We start from the raw sequence: 23,604 nt of genomic DNA on the forward strand, positions 1-23,604 counted from the left end.
CTAATATTCCATGAGCCTGTGAAATAAAGCATCAGGTCTAACAAGGAAAGAGGGGAAATAAGATAGTTCTTTAATTGAGGCTTCCCAACTGAAATTTTTAGATCATTTACTACATACTTCCTCCAGTTATTTTGAGGAATTGATCACATTCATCCCCCAAATTTTTCAACTTAAGCAGCTAAAGCTTTTTTTTAATATAAGATTTTCTCTAATTTAAAAATTTGACTAAATGCAAAAGGAATATTTATCATTCAACATTTATACTTAGGAGTACATCATATGGATTTTGTTTGTTTGCCTGTTTTTATAAGGAAAGCAGAGTTAGTTGATTGTCACCTGAGCAGATATTCTCAGGGGCAAGGAGGGTAAATAAATATTCAGTGCCAGGCACTTGGCCAGGTGCCTTTCCTACATGGTTTCATGTAATCTTTACAGCAAGCAGAAGAATCTTTTTTTTTTTTTTTTTTTTTCTAAAAACGTAGTAATTGAGGCTTTTTCTAGTGGTATAGCTAGTGGTTGCCAGATTTAGGATGGGAACAAGGTCTTCCTGACTCCAAGGCCTGGACTCTTTGCAACACACTGCTGATTTTGAATGGAGCAGACTGATGGGTCTGTCTGTTTTTAGGCACACACAGAGTAACTGGGGAACAAGAGATGCTGGAAGGAAGATTCCTGTTTTGGCTTATGGAGTTTCTTGTAATACTTAGGCTCTGTAATTCTTTGTTCTATATTTCTAATAATAGGGGGATTGAAAACTTGCAGAATTATTTTACTATAGGTAAATACTTAATTCAGAAGTAGCCTATGAAGATAGGGCTTAAAGGGAAGAATAGCTAAGTATACAACTATTTTACAAAAAAACAGAGATTAGCTTTAGGTTAAACTTTTTCTTCTGTCTGTAAGTTGTAGAAATAGAAAGCAGGTGCTTGCTATTATGCTACTCCAAGTAACCTTCACTTTATTGAAAAGGTCAAGGAACCCTTTCCCATTGTTTCTTTCTCTCTCGTGTTCCTCTCGGACGTACCTTTTTCCCTTTCTTGTGTGTTACACACTGCCTCACTAAAGCATGCCCAACTAAAACCTACCATTAATTTTCTGTGCATCGGAGAGATGAAAACCCTGCAAATAGTAAAAATCTACTTTTGTGTACACATGTTAATTTCTTTACTTGATTAAATTCACTTCTTACTAATTTTTTACTATCTGGTTACAATTTAACCAGATATTGTTAAATTGATTGATCTGAGTGTTATGTCCTTAATTTTTATTTATTCTCTCTCTGTGTTAATGAAAAGTAAAAGACATACTGGAAATGAGAAGAACCAGTATTTGCTATCCAGTGAGTAAATGGTCCTTGAATAATTGATTTAATTTTATATGTAATTGAACAACTTATTGATTTACATATCTTTGCTAACCCTGAGTTGTGTAATCAATCGCTTGGTTTCTTGTTTTTCTTATCATTTATAGAATCATCCTATGATTCCAAAGTTAGAATCGTTTTTATTTGATAATATCCCCTGTGACATTCCCTGGGCCAGCCAGGAAAAACTCTAATTAAATGCAGAGCAACCATGTTCATCCAACTAATTTCCAGAGCCAGCACTTAGATCAGCTTTGTCTACCGAAGAATAGATAGCTCTGGTTTTGGTCAAATAATCCAAGGTTGATTCTAACTTGGAACCTGTCACATTGACAGAGGGGAGTTGCTTGCTTGAATTGCCTACAGGGAAAACATTGCAATGTGAGAAATATATCCTGAAATTGTAAAAGTTCAGTGGGCGTCTTATCAGAACCATATTTAGGATTAAGAATACCTTACTATGTATTGTGTGTGCTTATATACATCTGTTTTAATGCTTTAAGAAATTATAAATCATACTCCAGTAGAATTTAAAATATATAGATAATACCCAAACTTCATTTAAACGTCTGAATTTTCTGTTTTTTTTCCTTCAAATATTTAAACTAGAATAGAGTTTAAAATAAGCAAACACCCAGTTCAGTTTGAATTGCATTCCTGTTTCTGTTCATTCTCTGTTAAACATTATGATTTTTTTAAAAAGTTAAAATGGCTCTGCCTAAAGGCTGAAAAATAAAAGGGAGGATCCTGTAAAGAAGAGGGAGGTATAAATCTGAACCACTGAAAAATTTTAAACGTAGATCTGAATATATCTGTGATTGGGTGATTGTACTTCTGGATTTATAGAATTATTGTTCATTTCTCTTTCTTTCCTTCTTTTTTTTTTTTTTAAAACAATCTGAAAGGTAACCATGGAGGATTTCAGTAAACCCCTCAGACAGCACTATCCCACGAAATTCTGGGGGTATGGTAAATTTTTCAACTAGATTTTATTTTCAATACAAGTTTAATTTCCATTCATACGCCACAGTTATCAATGTTTACCTTTTAATGGTGAGATGATGTAATTCTGGTATATGTTTTGTGTAGCGTAGGTCATGTATGTATATTTTGGGTATCTGTTTCTATCAAAGAGCAATATGCAGTGTGAAACCCTGTGGGCTCAGACTGGAAATGAAGTATGAACTGGTACTGTACCACTTTTTTTAATTAGAAAGTATATAATGGTCATTCACATTAAAATGAATTATTTTACATACACTTTTAAAATTATATGATTATTTTGGTCTTGCTTCTTTAAATATAATATTCATTACACTTTAAAGTCTTAGAGTATAGATGGCATTTCAAAGCCGCTTTGTGTAGTAGTTCATAGCAAGATTAATCATCACTCCAGAAACCGAGGCTCCTTCTCTTAAAATATAATTTAATCTTTCTTTCATAATTTGTTTTTATTACTAGAAATTATTATTAACAACTGTATCATGACAACATTTTTTATTAGAATCTTTTAAAGTACTGAATACCATTTAGAGCAACTGCCTACATGGATATGCATTTTTATTGCTTGTGTTAATATGTAATACTTAGAGACAGAAATACAATGGAAGCTATGGTTTGCATGTGTTAAAGGTTTACAACAATGTAATTTTTATGTGAAAAGCTTTAAAGGGATAACATTAAACTTGACTCATGCTGTTTGCTGTCCCTGTCTGGAAGCAGCTGGTGTCGTGTGAACAAGAGACTGCAGTTATTATGGATGGCCTTTTAGTAATGTGAACTGGCTTTATGCTGTGTGTATAGGGCTAAGAAACTAAGCGTTAGGGGTATTAGTTCTTGAAAGTTCGTGTTACAGCAAGCACTGGAACTTCAGTGTTTTTTCTCTCATTAGGCTGCTCTCTCTAGTGGGGGAAAAAGCCTTTTTTAATTTTTGTTGTCAACCATTTTAGAACACTGTGGCTGAATTGCAAGGAGTGTCTGGCAACTGCAATAACAATAACAACTATTTCCTTAAGGTTTGTTTTTTGATGGAAAATAATGCTTATCTGTACCTTCCTGCTTTCATGTGTGAAGTTAAATATTCTATTTGTCTTATTAACTAGCTCTGTGCTTGGAAGAACTTCTCTAGAGCCATGTGTTTTGTATGTTGAATAATAGTTTGAAGATAAACAATTGAAAAATAATTAACTCTGAAACATAGCACATATTTTAGGCACAGTTTCTGCAATTTGGACTCACTTCCTAATATTTAACCATGGATGTTTTAAACCCCTAACATTTTAAATATTTTGTGATTTATATTCAAGGAAGAAAAAGATATCCAACAACAGAGTTGTATGATGTTTATAAAATATAACGTACACGGTGACTTATATTGTCTTTAAATCCAGTGATTATCTTTTTAGAAAAGGATCGTTTGATACAAAGTTCTTAATTTTTCAAAAAACTAAACGTGTATATATTTAACTTATAGTAGTACTTGTTTGCACAATTTATATGGTAGGCATACTAAAATGTGTAAAAAGATTTTACACTTTAAATCATAAACTAATTCTCACTATCTTTAGCTGCCAGTAACAGCGATAGAATAACTTAGAAATGGAAAGTCAGGTACATTAAAAAGGGAGATTGCTTTATGGTGATTAGAGGAGCCAGAAGAATAGAAGTACAATACAAGAAAAACAGCTTGTTTACAGACTCCAGTTTGACTGGACCTTTAAAATTATTTAATTTAATTATGTCCTTTGGTTTGTGATCCCCAAATCTATAGTAGTGGTCATTGTCATTGAAACCCAGAATCATAAGGTGCTTGGAAGACATTCAGTTAAAGACTGTATCCATTCTTGGTCTTACCTAAGCAGTGTACACATGCGTGCGTGCACACGCACATATACACACACATAAATGCACTATCCCCAGGAGGTGGACATCTTCCTCTACTTGAAAGGTCCTCTCTAGAAATATTCTTTGTGTATAGAAACATTATTATTTATAACATGGAGCAGAGACAGGAAGATGTGCAATGTAAAGGGAAATTAGTAGAATAGAAACCTTTGCCTAAATAATGCCATCTTTTTGTAGCTCATTTTTTTAGTTTTATTTTGTTTATCATAATTCAAGTGATTTGAATATGTTTTCTTATTTTCTTTCCAACTACCACATTGTCATATTAATTCATGAGCCAAATATGAAATATCAGATACACTTCATCAAGTACTTCTAAGCCATTAAATTCCTCTGAGATTATAGACTTTTTACTTTCTAGAAACCATGCTAGAACAATTTAGTGATGAACTGCAGAGTTTGCAGTGTTACAGAAATGTCACAGAAACAAACACAAATGACAGCATTTTTCCAACTTTAAAAACATTTATAAATTGAATATAATTTTTTACCAAAAAGCTCTAAAATGCTAAAATGCTTAGTGAGAGATGGGCCTTATTAGCCTGGGAAACTGACTAACTTTCCAGTGGGCCATAAGGATCCTGTGGTTTCCCATGCCTTTGCTCCTCCTGTTTTCTCTACCTTGAATGTCATTCCATACACTCTTTGTTGCTCTTTTGTGCCCACTAATCCTGTTCACCTTTCAGGGCTCTGTTTAGATTTCATCTGTCTCCTCCAAAAAGCTTTCCTGGGCTCTCTCAGCTGGGCTGAGGGCCCTTTCTTAATTGAGTCAGTAGCACCTTGTGTATCGCTCTCTATCATTGTTTACCCATAAGCTTGTAATGTCTTCAATGACAGGTCTCGATAGCTGGTTGATTTTTTTTTTTTTTTTTTTTTTTTTAGAGATTATTATTTTTTATTTAATTAATTAATTAATTATTTATTTATTATTTATTTTTGGCTGCGTTGGGTCTTCGTTTCTGTGCGAGGGCTTTCTCTAGTTGCGGCAAACGGGGGCCACTCTTCATCGCGATGCGCGGGCCTCTCACCGTCGCGGCCTCTCTTGTTGCGGAGCACAGGCTCCAGACGCGCAGGCTCAGTAATTGTGGCTCATGGGCCCAGTTGCTCCGCGGCATGTGGGATCCTCCCAGACCAGGGCTCGAACCCATGTCCCCTGCATTGGCAGGCAGACTCTCAACCACTGCGCCACCAGGGAAGCCCAGCTGGTTGATTTTTAATACATACAGGGATGAGCACAGCACTGGGCAGATTAGAGGAAGCCAAGAAATTGAACTGACTTGAATCACTCAAAGGATATTAAGATGAAAAGTGGAGAGTAGAGTTAAATGAGGAGAATGAAATTTAGTTAGGAACATAATCTGAAATAGTGAAGGAAGAATGGCATAGAATACAGGGGTAAAAGAAATGTGAAACCTAGTTAGACTAGAGATTGAAGATAGGGAAAAGGCTGAAGGAATAAGCTGTACTTGTCTTTGGCACTTTGGGGTTTAGCACTGTTCTGTGGGCTTTTGCTACCACATTTTAATTGTTTTGAGAGACCATGAATTTACAAGAAGACCCTATCTCTATCACACTGCACCAAAATCTTCTGCATGTAAAACCAAAAAAATAAATATGCATATTTCGTTCCTTGAAAACCTTTAGGACCTTAGAAATGGCAACCTGGTGACTCACATTGACATGACTTTTTAGTCACAACTGAATAAACATGTAGTAGAAACAGAATAGTTGAAATGGCCTAAATGATGCCAAGATCAATACTGCATAGATAACCATCTTCTCCTGCCCATTGTATTAACTTAGAAATAGCCTTCAATCATAGAAATACATTTTCATCAGCAGGAAAAACTAAATGGTGACCTGACCAAGGACTGACATCCTAAAGATGCCTTACTGTGGAGGTTTGCCTGGTCTGATAAGGGCTCCATTTATTTTAAACTGATATTGATGCTAGTAAGGGTGGTGGTAAAAACTCTTAACTGATTTTTGGAATTCTGGATTTTAAAGGGGTTTTTGAAAATTATTTTATTGACATAGAACAAAATGTGCAGATCTTAAGTGTGTAATTTGATAATTTTTATTACTATATATCCATATTTCACATATTAAAATCAACATTAATGAAGAATAATTTATATACAATAAAGTGCACCAATTTCAAATGTGTTTAGGTTAACAGTGTGATGAATAACCACCACCACAATAAAGATACAGAACATTTTCATTACCTCAAATAGTTCCCTTATAGAACTTTGCAGTCACTCTCAGCCCCAAAAAAGCATTCAGTCTGCTTTCTGACACTAAAATTTTGTCAATCCTAGAATGTCATTTGAATGGAATCATAAAGTACATACTTTTTAATGTCTGGCTTCTTTCATATCTCTATCATAATGTCATACTTATCCTAAGTGTTCTCTATATTATGATTATACTGTAACTGGTGTTGCTTTGGGTTACAATAGAAAAAGCCCATGGCCCACCCAAAGTGGAATTCTAATTGAAGAACTCCATCTTAAAGCTAGAGCCCCATGGGCTACATTCCAGATAGATTAACTATTCAAATGTGAAAAGCAAAACTATAAAATTTAGAAGACAGTGTACAAGAATATCTTTATGACTTCAGTGTAAGAAATGGTTCATTATGTTAAGGAAATCCATAAAGGAAACAATTGAGAAAATTGACATTAAGATTAAGAACTTCTATTCATCAAAAGAATGCCTTTGTGAAAGCAAAAAGACATACCAGAAGCTGGAAGAAAATATTTGAAAACTAAATAACTGAAAGAGAATTATCTAAAGAGTCCTCCATGAGCCAGTGGGAAAGACTGCTTATGGGCTATTGGCTTGAATAGTCATATCGTAGCAGAAGAAATCTCAGTGGCCAATGAACACATGAAAAGATGCCCAAACATATTAGGAATCAAAATGTAAAAGTTAAAAACCAAAATGAAATACTGTTTCCTACCTACTAAATTGATTTAAATTGGATATTTTAAGTTTTGGTGGGGATATGGAGTAAAAGGAACTCTTATTCTCTGCAATAGGAGTATAAATAGTCCCATTCACTTTGAAAAACAATTTGGCATTCTCTAGTAAAGTTGACTCAACAATTATATTTCTTCCTAAACACCTTAGTAAAATTCTTAAATTCATGAGGTGTAAAACATGTATAATATCATTCTTGTAATAGAAAAGAATTGGATACAACTGACATCTCTATCAAGAAGAGAATGGGTAAATATATTGTAGTATATTCATTCAGTGGAATGATACACAGAAGTTGTTTCTGCAGTTCACAACAGTTAGAGGAATTTCAGGAGCATACCATTAAAAGGAGAAAGGCACAGAAGAATACATGATTCCATTTATATGAAGTTTAAAATCATGTAAAAATTAATGATACATTGTTTAGTCATTTAAAAAATATAGTAAAACTAAAGAACAACAAGAATAATAAAATTCAGCAGAATTATTCCGAAGGGCAGGCGACTAAAATAGAATCAGAGAGGCACACAGAGAGGATTATAATTGAAATGTAGTGGTACTGCTCCTTTTCTTAAGTTGTTAGTTAACCGGTGGTGGTTACATCATTATTCATTATACTTTTTGTATATTTCATAAATACTCTTTGTGTCAACTCAATATTTAATGAAGAAAACTAAAATCTGCCATGTCCAATTGCTTATGTTTAATAGTTATGTGGCTATAAAGTGAATATGACATGATTCCTGCTCTCCAAGGACCTATAAAATGACTTGAGACTCTGTGTCTCAAAGTGGGACTCTCATAGTACTTCTTTAAGATTACAGATTTCTCCACTCAGCCTCACACCTGCTGGAACAGAATATGCATTGTAAATAGCCTAGGGTAATGGGAGTTTGTGGGAAAGGTTAGATGCAATCAGAGCTGGAGTTGTCCAGTTTAAAGATGCCAGGAAAACTGACGTAAAGACTTTTGAGTCCTGGTATTACAGACACTTCTCAAGAAGAAATTGCTTCCACAAACCACCAGATAGCCATAATGAGGAAAGGAGTAAAATTATTCTCCCTCAAAGGGAATTATAAGTTTGAGATTATATTTATTATTAATCTGTAGATAATCCATAGAAATACCATCAATAATATTTTTGTTGGTTTTACTTTTTTGTTTACTATAAATTCTGTAGCTGTAACTTCTGGTTCTATGTGATAATCAGCATTTTTGCAATCATATGAGTCAATTTTTATATGAATACACCATATTTTCCAAGATTCAATTCGTTGTATGATTAAAGAATTATTAAGATAATAGTAACATGTGCCACTTGGTCAGTGTAGTTGTTCTCTTCTGCAGATTAAAGATTTAGGGAAATACAAATCTCTTAGTCTCTTCCCACAGTCCTGCTGGCATCAGAATAAGTGCTTCATTGTTTCCTTGGCAAATAAAATGAAACTCAAGGAAGGCTGCCAATTTGAAATTGCAATGTGACATTTGAATACAGAGGTCTACTTTGGTCTGTTGACTGTTTAGTTCTGGATCTCAGTGGGAAAAATAGGGATCACTGGTTCCCTCCTCATATAGAATATATTTATCAGAGATTTAAAGACAATGGCATTTATGTCTTAGTAAGTAGCTATCATTTATTAAGAGGAATTGAATTAGAAATATTGAGTCATAGAAAAATATAGTTTATACTCCCAAGAAGCTTGCTATTTTGCTGTGGAAACAATAAATATATATGGTAAAGAATTTAAATCATTTTCCAGGCAATCTGTCAAAAGGCCAGATAACCATAGTATAAAAGAATCATCACAACAAAGGACATACAAAAGTAAAAGCATGAATCTGAGATTTATGGTTTCAATTTTTATCTGCAAGAAGTTGTTTGTTGTTATTGTTTGTTTTCTGTAACTAAGAAGCTGGGCCAATATTAGGTGTGCTCAAGAAATAAAAAGACCAGTGTACCTGCAGAGCTGAGTATATAGAAAGGAATAATGGTTGGAAAGTCTTTGAAAAGGTAAACTGAATAATATTGTAGGGACTTTAAAAATCAGCTGACTTTCTAGACATTTTTTTCCATTAAATAATCATCGGGGTAAAGGGAAATAAGGTTTCTGTGCTTCATTTGAGTGGGTAAAATGTCAACACCAGAAGACTTTGATAAGTAAAAAATAAATAAATAAATAAATTGGGAAACAGTTCTCTCCAAGGGTCTAACATTTCTGAGGCATTGACTGCCCTTTGTTCTAGACTATCTGTTCAAGTGTTTGTATAGATAACAGTCTTGGAAGATACAGGTAGACTTTCCCTCTCGAGCAAGGACAGTAATACTTACTGCCTGTTATGAAAGATGCAGGTTACCAGGCATGTCTGGGTGTCTCTACTGACATGCCTGCATGTGCAGGAATCCTCTGGCTCTCTTATCACTCTTTGGAAATTGTGGCTTGAGATACCAACACAAAAATAGTGATACAAAAATCAACTAGTATGAAGACCCATTCTGGGTTAGAAGAAGGTCTTGACCTTGTTCAGACAGCAGTTACAGGGATACATACTGACACTGAGCATGAAAGGAAGGAATTTGTCATTGTCATAGTCAAAAGCCTGGTAAATCCTTAACACTTTGGCTGGTTCACTGGGGAGATTATGGGACAAGGAACATAATGCTAGTTAAGGAGAAATAGCAACAGTTGGGCTGCCTTTTGACTCAACCCCTCCTGCAGTTTATCATGCCAACTTTAGATTCACTCAGACAGTAAAATGTCGTGAAGCTTTTTGCAGTGGGTCTTGACTGCTATAAGGGAAGATTAGCCCTGTCAGGGAGATTTCTTTCAGATTGACAAACTCCTGTGGGAAACCATGGATGAGTATTTGGGTCCTAACTGGTCTATAATGCTGATAAAAGTAACTCACCAGAGAATGAGACACTATTTTGTTCAAAACAATCTGGATAAATTCTTGCAGTCAGCATTACCACTTGAAAAATGTCCCCATCCCTTATGTTCACACTACACTTATGACTGGACTCCAGATTGAGATGGACTCCATAACAGAGTCCCTGTTGTAGGAGTCAAGGATAAGGCTTCTGAGTCAAAAACTCCCTGAAGCTAAATTGGTTCTATCAGTAATGATGACTCACCCTGCATAGTGCTTTAGGTGGACCACAGACATTGGAAGTTTGGTTAAAACATATTAGCCACTGCACTGCTCAAAACTGAAAATGCACTATTACTTATTACATGAAATTGAATGGTTGAATCAATTGAATAATTGAAAATGAATTATTACGGCACCTTATTACAGGCACAGAGCTTCTCTCTGCCTCCGTACCCCTTGATGTCCCCTCTTACTACCCTAACCTCAGCTGCTTTTAGGAGAAAGATGATGAGGGGTCAGGCTAAGATAGATCTCTTTGTCCTCCAGAGAGATCAAATGCTATACGAACCCCTTGAATATACTGGGAAACTTTGGGAGGGGAGGCACTCAAACTTTATGGTTCTGTGGATACTGGCTCACCAGTCAGCATCTCACCTGATCCCATAGTGAGAAGGAATATCCAGATTCAACTGATGTGGTTTGGGCAGAGTCCAAAGCAAGAAGGAAAGCTGAAGAGGCCTTTAAAGGGTGGATGGGACCCTTTTGGCAGATGCAATGTAAAGCTGTTATGCGTCCACTGCTAAATCTGCAATGGAATTGATTTCTTATATGCCTGTAGTTTTTTGTGCCATTAGGTGACAGTGGAGATTCTCCCACTCAAGGATTGCCACATATAGAGAAGTGATAGTAGGATATGTAGATGACTCTCCCAGTTTTATTACAGGTGGTGATAGTAGGATATGTAGATGACTCTCCCTGTTTTATTCCAGGTGGTCCAGCAGAAACAATACAGAATCGCAGGAAGAGAAGGGTAAATCGCAGTTTATTTAAACACTTAATGGCTGCCAGAATACTCAGGCCATTTCTCAACACAACACTGCATGCCTGATGCAGCAACCAAAAAAAGAGGAGATGGGATAGCTATTAACCTCCTACTAAGCTCTTATGGAAACTGAAACTGAATGCTTGACCCATGGAGGCCTTGTCACTCTCTGGCCTAATATTCTCAGTTTGATGTGGGTCAACTTGACCTCACTGATCAATAAGGTTGGAAGGGCCCAACAGACTTTGCTTGTCAAATGGAAGTGATAGATTCAAGAAAGCTGTTAGCCTGGCCCAGCAGCATCTTAGATTTACATGAACGAGTAGCAGCTTTTTATTTGGGGGGAACTATCTGCTACTATCCTCCTGAAACAAGGCGTCTAGCTCAATGAGGCCTTTGGTTCATAGAGGTTTCCTTAAATGCCTGGGCTTGTTTCACCAATGGTTCAGCCAAGCTGTCCAATTCCATCTGCTAGGCTTTCCAACCTCAGCACTAGCTATGCAGACCCAAAAATGAACATGGTCACTTTGCTCATTGGGCAGAATTCAAGGTCATACTTATAACTCTGGCCAGTACTCCCCTTGATGAACCTTGTGATATTTTTACTGACTTTTGAGCTGCTGTCAACAGCCTGTTGGTCTGTCACTTGGAAAATTACAGATTAAAGTTTAGGATGGCAAACTATAGAAACAAATTGTGGCAATTGATCAAACTCTTGAGACTTTTCATGAAGCTTAGGGGTAGTCATAAGAGACCTTCATGTATTAAAAGAAACACTGTAATTATCAGATCATGTAGCCCTCAGATGACATTAGAGATCCCTCCGAAGTGAGGCTGTTCTTAGTTAATCAGGGTTGCTTTCTTGGGGGATAGCTGACTTTTTATTTATATGCAATTATTCTTAGGTTTGGAGTCATTTAATTAGATAAGGTGGTCCAAAATTTGTTCCAAACTTTAGGTGATGTTATCAATGACACCACCTCTATCCTGGAAGGCATTCAGGTTGACCTCAACTCACTGGCCAGGGTTGATATGGGTGATAGAATCGCCCTGAACCCTAGATTTCCTCCTGTGGTCCAATGCCTAGTCTGTGCAATCACTGATACTTCCTGCTATACCTGGATTAATACCTTAGACCAAGTGGAAAACTCAATGAAGAAGCTTAAGGAGAAAGCCACCTAGATTTCTAAGGTAGACCCTGATGGTTTATGGGATTTGTTTAGCCAGTAGAGTCTGGAAGCCTGGGGAGTATGGTTGATCTCAGTACTGCAAGTTGGGCTCATTCTGCTGTTTGGAGTTCTTTTAATAGTAGTTTTAATTATATGCTGTGAGACAGACTGAACAGTTTTGGTCCTAGCCAGTTTTGGTCACACTTATCAGTGTAGTCAAGGGAATGTCATACTCATGGAAAAATTCACCAGTTGCCAAGATAATGTAGAAATGAGGGTGGATATTGTTGGGAGACAATTCCCCCATGGCTCTCTCACTTCTCTGCATGTCTTGTGAGCAGAGGCATGATGGCCTTTGTTTCAGATTATTTTTTCAATGATATTTGTATAGTGAACAACCTTGGAAAATAGAGATAGTATCTCTCTTCAGGGTAGGTGACAGACTTGCTTACCACCTATTATAAAAAATTTGAGTTTCCTAAGCTCAAAATTCTTAACAAAAGAGTTTAATGGTCACAGCTGCTGCTTCATTTTTAGACCATGACAGTATCCTAGATTTGAACTTTGTTTGGAAACCATTTCTTAATTTTAGAATCAAGACTTTCAGAACCATCAAGTCTTGGTTCCTTTCTGTTCAACAGTCCTCTCAATTGGTCTCTGTCATATTTTAGTAGCAGCAGCAGGAAGAAATCAGGCAGCGCCTTCAGCACTTTGTTTGAAATCTACTTCCCTGGCTCACTCAGTTCAGTAGGGATATTTCCTACATTTTCCTTACAGAAGGTGATAATGTGGCAAAGCTTTCTGCCACTACACAACAAGGATCCCCCTTCCAGATCTCCACTTACAGTCTTTTCAAGGCAATTTAGGCTGCTTTAACATACTCTTCAAAATTCTTCCAGCCTTCATTCACTGCCTGTTTCCAGACTTCCCTGTTTTTCTATATTTGTTATGGCAGTACCCCCTTTCTATTGCTCTATAACAAATTACCACCAAAACTCAGCAACTTAAAATAAGAAGTATTCACACATTACAGTATCTGTTGGTCAGTTTACCTGGATACCTCTGACTCAAGATCTCTTGCAAGGCCAAAAATAAGGTTTCAGCCAGAACTGCAGTCATATACATGCTCAACTGGAGGAAGATCTGCTTCCAGGCTCACTCACAGTTGTTGGCAGAATGCAGGAGATCTACTTCCAAGCTCCCTCATGTGCCTTTTGGCAAGCCTCAGGTCCTTGCTGGCTGTTGGCCAGAAACATCAGTTCCTTGTGATGTGCGCCTCTCCATGGGGCCACATACAACATGGTGGCTTGTTTTTCAAGAGCAGGAAGACAAAAGAGATGCCAGTCACAGTTTTTTGTAAACTAATCTTAGAAGTGACACCCCATCACTTTTGTTGTATTGTGCTTGTTAGAAGTGAGTCTGTAGGGACTTCCCTGGTGGCGCAGTGGTTAAGAATCTGCCTGCCAATGCAGGGGACACGGGTTCAAGCCCTGGTCTGGGAAGATTCCACATGCCATGGAGCAACCAAGCCCATGCGCTACAACTACTGAGCCTACGCTCTACAGCCCACGAGCCACAACTGTTGAGCCCGTGTGCCACAACTACTGAAGCCCATGTGCCACAACTACTGAAGCCTGTGCGCCTAGAGCCCGTGCTCCGCAACAAGAGAAGCCACCACAATGAGAAGACCGTGCACTGCAACGAAGAGTAGTCCCAGCTCGCCGCAACTAGAGAAAGCCCGCACACAGCATCGAAGACCCAACACAGCCAAAAATAAAAAATAAATAAATTTTTTTAAAAAAAGAAGTGAGTCTGTAGATCCAGTCCACATTCAAGGGAAAGGATTATACAAGAGCATGATTGTCCAGGAAGAAGGGATCATTAGGGGTCATTTTAGAGCCTACCTACCAGAGTGGTAAAGAGAGTCCCTGCTTTTGAGGAGTATACTTTTGAAAAGGAAGGGAGAAAAAAACTAAAAAAAAACTTAAAAACTCTGTAATATCTAATTCTGATTTTTGAATGGTCTACCACAATTGCTGTAACAATTTTAAGAAGGGAAAAATGAGTTTGAATTGTTACAGAAGATTTTATAGGCAAATCTTATATCTATCTGGTCAGAATTTTAGGAAGAATAATTTGCTAGCAGTATTATCAGTGACCTGAGGAGCTGAGCATCTGAAGGCAGGGAACACAAGAGGCCTTATGAGTAATCAAGATAGAGATTTTAGATGTTTCTTGATTTGACGACTAGACAGTAAGAATGGAGTGAAATGTCAGAAAACATTCTGAGAACAAAGACTGACAAGAAAATTTTGAATGACTTGATAAACGAGAGAAATGAATATATATCTTGGGCCATCATGTTGGATGTTTTACATATTTTATTTCTTTGAATCCTCTCAATACCTATGAGATTGGTATCTTTTGAACCATTTTATAGAAGAGATCACGGAAGATACAAGCTAAATGACTTGCCCACTATCATACAGCTGTGACATTGTTTTTTCTCTTTTGGGGCCCTGGTCTCTCCAGCCTCCAAGCCATGCTCTTTTTTTGTTGTACTGTTCTGTGGCATTGTCCTAGAGAAACAAGGCACAGTGAAAATAATCGTAGTCATAAAGTCATCTTGTCATTTAGCATATTCTAGGCACTGTGATCAATACTTTGAATATATCACTACTGGAAATTCTCCCAACCACCTTATGAAGAAGGTGCTGTTATTCCCAGTGATGGGAAAAGAGACTAAGTAGCGCAACACTACAAAATCAGGACACACAGAAGTCAACTGACAGAAAATGGAAAGAGAGATGCCTTTGCAGGGAAGGGGATGCTTTTGCTGAAAGCCATCTGGATGGTTGGCACAGACTTAGGAATTTTAAACATTAAAGTGTTAGTTTGAGGTCTTTCTCCTCCAGAGAAAAAGCAACTCTCTTCTATTCTCCCACAGAACTGAGTCTGAAAATATATATAACCAAATTCAATTCCAGTAAACAAATTCCAACAAAAACTGCGTAATTAAGGCTATTTTTATGATTAGCCCCATTTAGTTTCCCTGAATTTACCAGAACAAACATTGCTGCAGCAAAAATTACTGCTAATGGTTGAACCTAACAGCAAGAGAAAATCCCCAACAGGGTCATTTAGGCCCCAGCTGCAGCTGTGCTTCACTGTATTTCTTACTTGAAAGCTGAGCATTAACAGGAAAATCAGGCTCTGCTGTGCTGTGCAGATGTGGCTAAAACTGTATTAATTCACTCAGCAAACATTTGTTCAGCGCCTACTGTATGCCAAGCAGTGTGCCAGCCACACTGGGATCACAGGGATAGATTATGCCTGGCATTCTCAGGGAACCTGCAGTTGAAAGAAGTAGTTGGGAGGAGGCAGATATAAAAACAGCCGAGCTTCCTGAGTGACAGAAGGCATACCATGGAAACATAAAGGAGTGGGTTAGAAGAGTCTTATGCCAGCAGCTTCACGGGATGTGCTAAGTAGATGGATATTCATCTTGGACCGCCGGGGCAGGAGGGGAGTCGATCAGTGAGGAGAACAGAGGCCTGGAAGTTTGCTTGGCCTTGGGTAGAAGCTGGTACCTACTCCAAAACTGGGAATCCAAGAAGAGGAGCAGGTTTAGGGAAAGGAAGAGTTTTACTTCAGAAATGACCAGTTTGCTTTCAAAAGATTCATGTGGCAAGGTCTTCTAGGACATTATATTTATGAGACCAAAAGTTAGCAGATGTCTGGTTACAAGATCTGATGAAGCCTTTAGCCTGTAGCTATTGTAGTATAAGTACTGCAGCAGCAGTGATCACTTATTGTGAGCATTGCCATGTGCCTGACCTTGTGTTGAACACTCTACAGGTACCACCTAACTTAATGTCATGACAAGCTTGTTATACTAAGGAACTATTTTTATCCTCACTTCATAGATGAGGAAATTGAAACTTAGATCTGAAAACTAACTTTACCAATATCAAGAGCCGGGATTTGAACCCAGGCCTAAGTGACTTCAAAACCAAGATTCTTTAATTGGTCACCACTTAACTCACCACTGTAACAGATACTGTCTGTTCCTTCTGTAAAACCTACACTGGGATCTACAGCCCTCCTGAGTATTCAAGGCTCTGATATGTCTACATGCTTCTGGTCCCACCAGAGCCACCAGAAGAGGCAGAACCTGTCAGTTGTACTTAACATTGTAATTATGTATTTTAATAAAATATTAAATCCTCCAATAGCATATGAGTATAAAGGAAGTTGTGTCCATGAAAGCAGATACAATGCTTTGCAAAGATTCAGTGAAGACTGGTAGCTCAAGAAAATTAGATGTGAGAAGGAAATGTAAAAGAGAAAAACCATAAAAATCTAGAGGACTTTAGCACTCATTTTGCCCTGCAAGAATCTTTTTCATCCATTTTAAGACACTGCATTAATTCTATAGATTATATGCTCTGGTTCTGGTTTATATAAGAAAGCGTGCATGAAACATCAGTCAGCATGCCCGTGAGCCAAACCTTTTGAAGGGGACTTCTATGCACTTGCCCAGGGTGAGCATATTATGAGAGAAAAGAAGAGGACAGGAACTTTGGAGCTCATTGCAGGCAGGTGCAAGTCTTCAAAGTGAACTGAATGATCATGTTCAAAGATGTGGAGGGTGAATTTCAACACAATAGGATTATGCACCAGGGTTTTTGGTTGGAGAAAAATGAAAGGAATGTATTTCCATCTTTTTTTCTACAAAGCTTTAGTTCTGTAGACTGTAAGCAGGATAGCATAGAAGAAAGAGCATGGGCTTTGGAATATGTTAGATGTGTAGCTTCAGCAACATAACTAATTGACCTTGGGTAAAGTCTCTGAACCTCAGTTTCCTCAAGTTAACATGGTATAGTAATACCTATATCAGTTAGTTTTTTAAGGAATGTACAGTGGTGGGCACATAGTAAGTTACAAAACAATCACTATTCTTTTTTTTGACCCTTTTTGGGAAGCCATTAAAAAGTATAAGATGTTAATCAAGAAGGTAGACAAGAAGATGAAAAGGCAAGAACTATTCTTGCCTCATTTAAAGTGGATTTGCAGGTTGGGACGAAGAACTTTCAGGAGTCTCTGTTTACTTGAAAGATGCTGAATCTTTTCAGAATAAAGAGATAAAGAGAAGGACCTGGATACCACTGGAAATACTTCATTGTAGCAACTTTTGGGGGGTACAACATTGTCCATCTTCCTCTGTAAATGTCAGATTCAGTCCAATTTAATTTTGAGGTTTATGAAATTCTGCTAACCTATCATTCCATGTAATTTATTTTATTTGCAGACTACCATAAAAATAATGTCCATTTTCCACAAAGATAAAAGAATCAGAAGAACACATATTCTAAGTCTACCAAATGTAACTTTTTAACTTCCAGGTGTTTATGAGGTTCTGTAGTAAATGCACCCTTTATTCTAAAGCCTATTTAGGATGGGAGTGGTAAATGATCTGCGAGAGAGAATGGCAATGTAATGTTTTTAAACACCCTATCCAGAGTCTCTAGTAAGTAATAAGTAGAATCAAGACAGTAAAATATACATCTTGTCCTCAGGATGCTTATGAGACTAATTAGAAACAGAAAACATTAGTAAATGGAAAGATGAAATGAAAGATAAAAAATTTTAGCAGAATTGCAGGTGATTTGGGTTTTGAGGAGAGAGACCGGTAGAGTAAAAAAAAAGTAAAAGAATCAAAAGAATTATTAATAACTTACATTTATGGAGATAATTTTGATGACTCAAATGGGTAACAAAGCCAGAATTATACTTAGAGGTAAGAATTGTATATATTGTACAAACCCTTATCCTGTTATTCACTAAAAGGAGCATTAAAAAAATAAATGTGATAGAATGCTGCCTTCTCATCAAATGACTTTGCAGTGCATTTTCTTGATATTATTGAAAACTTCCTTAGCAGGTTATAGATATTACCAAGTAAATGCAATTGGCGTTCTTGGATTTATTCTTTTAAAAATGTTTGTTAAGATCCTGTTATAGGTTAGGCCCCCTCCTAGGCACATGCTTATGTTCATTCCCTTAGATATGGTGAAGAAGTATCTATTTTCAAGCTGGCAAAGGGAAATCAAATTGTTCAGTTCAACTCTTATGTTTAAAATGTGCTGCATTGTCATCAGACTTTAAATTTAACTTAAGATTTTATTGAGTCATTCATGATAGTCATCAAATTGATTTGATATAGAAGTGAATTTTATGTACCTGGCTTAGGCCTTCATAATAACCGGCTTTGCTGCTAGTTGTAACTATAGGGTCAAAAATAAGCACAGAGTTTTATATCTCTAAATCAAAACTTTCATCAGGTTATCTTGAGATTGTGCACTTTGCCAGCCTTGCTACATTTCTATTAATTAACATCACTGGGATTCATAAAGTACCTATTAGTTCTAAAAATATGTATAAATAGGAGATGAATTAATTTACAGAATATCACACAAAAAAAATACCAAGTCTGGAATTAGAGTCCTTTTAAGGTTTATGGGAACGAATCATACCACGAATGGAAGCAATCTGGAACCAACCAGCCCCACTGTTCAGCTACCTTGCCCTGCCAGTGCCAAAGACACTTAGAATGATATTTACAGTTTAGACATTTTCAGACTGGTTTCTTTCTTTCTTTCTTTATTATTTTTTTTAACATCTTTATTGGAGTATAATTGCTTTACAATGGTGTGTTAGTTTCTGCTTTATAACAAAGTGAATCAGCTATACATGTACATATATCCCCATATCTCTTCCCTCTTGCGTCTCCCTCCCTCCCACCCTCCCTATCCCACCCCTCCAGATGGTCACAAAGCACTGAGCTGATCTCCCTGTGCTATGCGGCTACTTCCCACTAGCTATCTATTTTACATTTGGTAGTATATATAAGTCCATGCCACTCTCTCACTTCGTCCCAGCTTACCCTTCCCCCTCCCCGTGTCCTCAAGTCCATTGTGTAGTAGGTCTGCGTCTTTATTCCCATCCTGCCCCTCCTACTGAACGCTGGCAGAAGACCTCAGACCTTTCTTTCTTTCTTTTTTTAAAAATTGTATTTATTTTTGGCTGCATTGGGTCTAGTTGCAGCACGTGGGCTCAGTAGTTGCAGCACGTGGGCCCTAGAGCGCGTGGGCTTCAGTAGTTGTGGCACATGGGCTCAGTAGTTGTGGCTCAGAGTCTCTAGAGCGCAGGCTCAGTAGTTGGGGCACACTGGCTTAGTTGCTCCGCGGCATGTGGGATCTTCCTGGACCAGGGATCCAACCTGTGTCCCCTGCATTGGCAGGTGGATTCTTAACCACTGCACCACCAGGGAATTCCCTTCAGATTGGTTTCTAAAGACCCCTAGGTTTCCAGGTGCTGATGAGCTATATAGTATAAAGATGGAGGCCAGGACTTACCTGGTGGCATAGTGGTTGAGAATCTGCCTGCCAATGCAGGGGACGCGGGTTCGAGCCCTGGTACGGGAAGATCCCACATGCTGTGGAGCAGCTAAGCCCGTGTGCCACAACTACTGAGCCTGCGCTCTAGAGCCTCTGAGCCACAACTACTGAGCCCATGTCCCACAACTACTGAAGCCCGCACGCCTAGAGCCCGTGCTCCGCAACAAGAGAAGCCGCCGCAATGAGAAGCCTGCGCACCGCAACAAGGAGTAGTCCCCACTCACCACAACTAGAGAAAGCCCGCACGCAGCAACAAAGACCCAACACAGCCAAAAATAAAAAAAATTAAAAAAAAAAAAGATGGAGGCCATCCACCTCTTTCCCTTTCAGTCAAAGCATTGCTGATTATATTTGCGCTGTGCGGGGGAAGGGGGGTTCTAACTAACATGTAAAATCACTGCACTATATGAAATATCCTGACCTTACTTCTATACACAAATGCCACCAAAGTCAGAGTCTTCATGATAATAGTCTCTGTGTGTGGAAAAAGAGTCTGAGGATGCTGAGGCATCCTTTGTTTGTTCATCGTGGTCAGTGCCCGCCAGATTCCTTAATAGAAATTGTATCTACTTCTGGACACCACAATTTAAGAGAAATACCAAGAGCTTGGAGAGAAGTCAGAGTACAGGCGCAAAGACAATTACAGAGAATGAGACCTACGAGGAAACTAGAATTATTTTACTTTGAAAGAGAGAAGTCAGACGGCAATTCATTAATGGTCTTCCAGAAATTAGGAATTATTACGTTGAGGTTAAGGATTGGATTTCCTTCATTTGCAAACATAGTCAAGTAAATACCGTTTCAGGTTTAGCAAGAAGAATATGGTGTAGAACCAAAAGAAAAAAATAACAGTCAGATGCTAAGCCTCTTTAATCAAAGGAATAGATCACTCAGTACACTATGAAATTTTTTTTTAAAGGCAATATGAATCCCTAGCTGTTTTATGTATTAAATGTAATACTACCTGAAGGAACAGGGGTGAATTAAATGAACTTTGTTTTTCAACACTGTGACTCAGTGATTTATCTTTAAATTATATCAGAAGGTATAGATTTCAAACAATTATTTTGAATTAGAGTCTCATAGCCTGATGCTGCCAGGAGAGGAGCTGCTTTCTAATAATGTTAAGGAACTTAGTGGTGAGGAGGAATATTTATTCCAAGGGTCATGAACTCATATACCTACAGGGGCCCATGGGTATCACGAAGGAGTGATGCTAACAGCTTAGAATAATGAATTATGGAAGTTAGGGTGTATTAGAAAGTGTACCTGTGTAAAGGGACAACGACTGCTGACTCTGGCCAGTGGTTGTCATGTCGTAATGTGCCTATATTGCCAGATCTTTGGCTTTCTCAAGGAAAACTGGAAATCTAGAATCTTAGGTGAAAGTTTTTAACATTGCCAAAATGCTGAGATTTATTAAAGTAGTACTGTATAGGCAAAGCAATACACCTGTGTGGGCTGTAAGTTAGAAACCTTTGGTTAATCCTTTAGGTCACTAGTTAACCACCACATTAGTTAAACAAACAAATGAAACAGAGCTGATTGAACTCTAAAACTGAGGAGAATCAATCTACTAAACCTTTGTAAGGCTTAATTAAGGTCCTTTCCAACTCGATGAATCTTTTGGTCTCCCCTTCCTTCTTCCCTGCTGTCAATATTGGGTGACTTATTCATTGCAGGTGGTGGGAATCTAAAGGAATTACTTATTTCCCTTAGCAACATAATTTTATTTAGTAAAAACATCAAACACTTTGATTTAAAATAAAGATTTTGTTGCTTTACTAAAGATACTGCTGATGCTATTAGATTCTTAGAAATGCACTTATAAATGGCATAGACATGTCACTTTGGATCTTTGAACTAACATTTGTTTGTAACATTGGCTGAATGAGGCATGCTTGACTCAAAAGCCTACTTAACACTTTTACCATTTGGTGACATATTTTATTTCTCTTTTGTAAAATAGTTTAAAATAACCCACCTCCACATGGGTAAGGACAGCTGGATTTCTGAAATCCCCTTCCTTTCAGACAGGAGAATATGCCACAGATGAAGAGGAGGATGAGGTAGGACCTGTTCTTCCTGGCAGTGACATCGCCATTGAAGTCTTCGAGCTGCCTGAGAATGAGGACATGTTTTCCCCGTCAGACCTGGACACAAGCAAGCTCAGTCACAAGTTCAAAGAGGTAAGTTGCTGATCTGCAAAATATTTTTCTATAGCTGTCCATTTCATTATTAAGTATATATATTTGTTTGAAAAGTGTATGAAGAATAATCAGTTTTCTAAAGAAAGCCTTTCAGTAACAGATTGTCCTGAATCTCATTGAATTTCAAGGCAAAAGTTAAGTAGATCTCATTCCACAATCATTAATTTAAATGCTTGTTATTTGTCATAGTGACAGTTTTTAACTTGTCTGTTCCATAGTTTCAAGCTATAGCTTAAATTTGCAGTTTTCGTGTCAAGGTTATATTTGTAAAGCTTTACGAAAGTTTTGGGACCTGGCTTTCCTCAAAGGCAGTGATTTCTAAAAAGGCTTTTTTTTTTCTTTTCCTAAAATAGACAAGGTTCCAACAGGGATCAGATGATATTCCCAAGTGGTTTAATTGAAGAAAGTTTAGCGAATGAACTTTGAGTAGAGTTAACAGAACTACCAAGGGATGGTGCAGTGCAGAGGGACCGGCCACAGGGGAAGTTGTTACCATCTTTTGGCTTAATGGGTAAAGAGGGAAAGAGATTACCTTTTTTTGAAGGAGGGCCATTCAACACCTGCAGCTTTGTAAGATGCAACCACTGCTAAAAACTACATCCTGGGGGTAAGGTATATACCAAGACCCTTCTGTCCGCTTGTTGATGCCTTCCATCAGCCTAACCCAGGCAGGGGAGCCTGGGAGATTCAGTCTTGAAATCTGAAGAGATTAGCCTCCTGAGGCAGGAGCTGTCAGAAAAGGGCCAGGAATGGATCTTGAGGGGGCGAATGCAGATAACCACAAAAACTCTTCTTCCAAATTAACTTCTCAGAACCCTAACTTGTAAAACAGAAACAGTGATGAAAGGGTCCACAAGCATTTTATTCTTCATTGCTTTGTGGAACATCCTTCGTTGTTGGAGATAAGTATGTCATTATTTACAGCCTCCCCACAATAACCCTGAAGCACTGAGACTTGAAAACCATTGTTTTCTGGTTGCGAGTCTCTTAGGGACTTGACCACTTGGAAAATATATTCTCCTATTCATGAAAAACAAGAAATATAATTGTAGATTTATAATTTATAAATTTATTATAATTTCTAATTTTGATGTATTATAAACAGGTCAATTTTATATGTTCTCATGTTTTACCTAATACACCTAGTACATTGACTTACCTTTTTAATTCCCTATGACAAATTTATAGTTGTGAGACCAGTGTCAAAGTGAATGTACTTTTCAAATGTAAGTTTTTATTAAATAAAACAACTTATGTTCATTATAGAGTTTTAGAAAATACAGATTTGTATAAATGCCAAAAACTCTTTCCTAATCCCAGTATTGTGGTATTTGGGATTGTAGGATGTATACTGTGTTAAATTCCTGTTCTTGATACTTAAAAGTGTACTATTAGGGTTTTCCCATGTCATCAAATATTTTTCCATAAATGATGCTTATTTACTGTTTCATCTTATGGATCTTATATAATTTACTTAATTCTTTGTTTTGGAACATATCCTTTGTTTCTAGGTCTTTTTAAATTATTAAAAGTAATGTTGCAATAAATATTGCAATAAATTATCCTTAGGATAATTTCTTACAGTGGAATTATTAGATCA

At 37.4% G+C, this 23,604-nt stretch overlaps 1 protein-coding gene across 12 annotated transcripts in view; it reads left to right on the top strand.

The window, feature by feature from the left end:
* Positions 1-23,604, top strand: part of PPP1R9A (protein phosphatase 1 regulatory subunit 9A) — a 292,981-nt gene that overhangs the window by 195,398 nt on the left and 73,979 nt on the right. For 8 of the 12 annotated variants that reach the window (XM_059933861.1, XM_059933860.1, XM_059933865.1 and 5 more), the window contains exons 7-8: positions 3,313-3,378; positions 21,828-21,983. In XM_059933861.1, the coding sequence (XP_059789844.1) occupies positions 3,313-3,378; positions 21,828-21,983 (222 nt within the window). The remainder of the gene's footprint in view (positions 1-3,312; positions 3,379-21,827; positions 21,984-23,604) is intronic. The other 4 variants (XM_059933868.1, XM_059933869.1, XM_059933871.1 and 1 more) reach the window with 1 other exon arrangement.

This window comes from Balaenoptera ricei, chromosome 9, assembly GCF_028023285.1.
Source record: "Balaenoptera ricei isolate mBalRic1 chromosome 9, mBalRic1.hap2, whole genome shotgun sequence".
Classification (NCBI taxonomy): domain Eukaryota; kingdom Metazoa; phylum Chordata; class Mammalia; order Artiodactyla; family Balaenopteridae; genus Balaenoptera; species Balaenoptera ricei.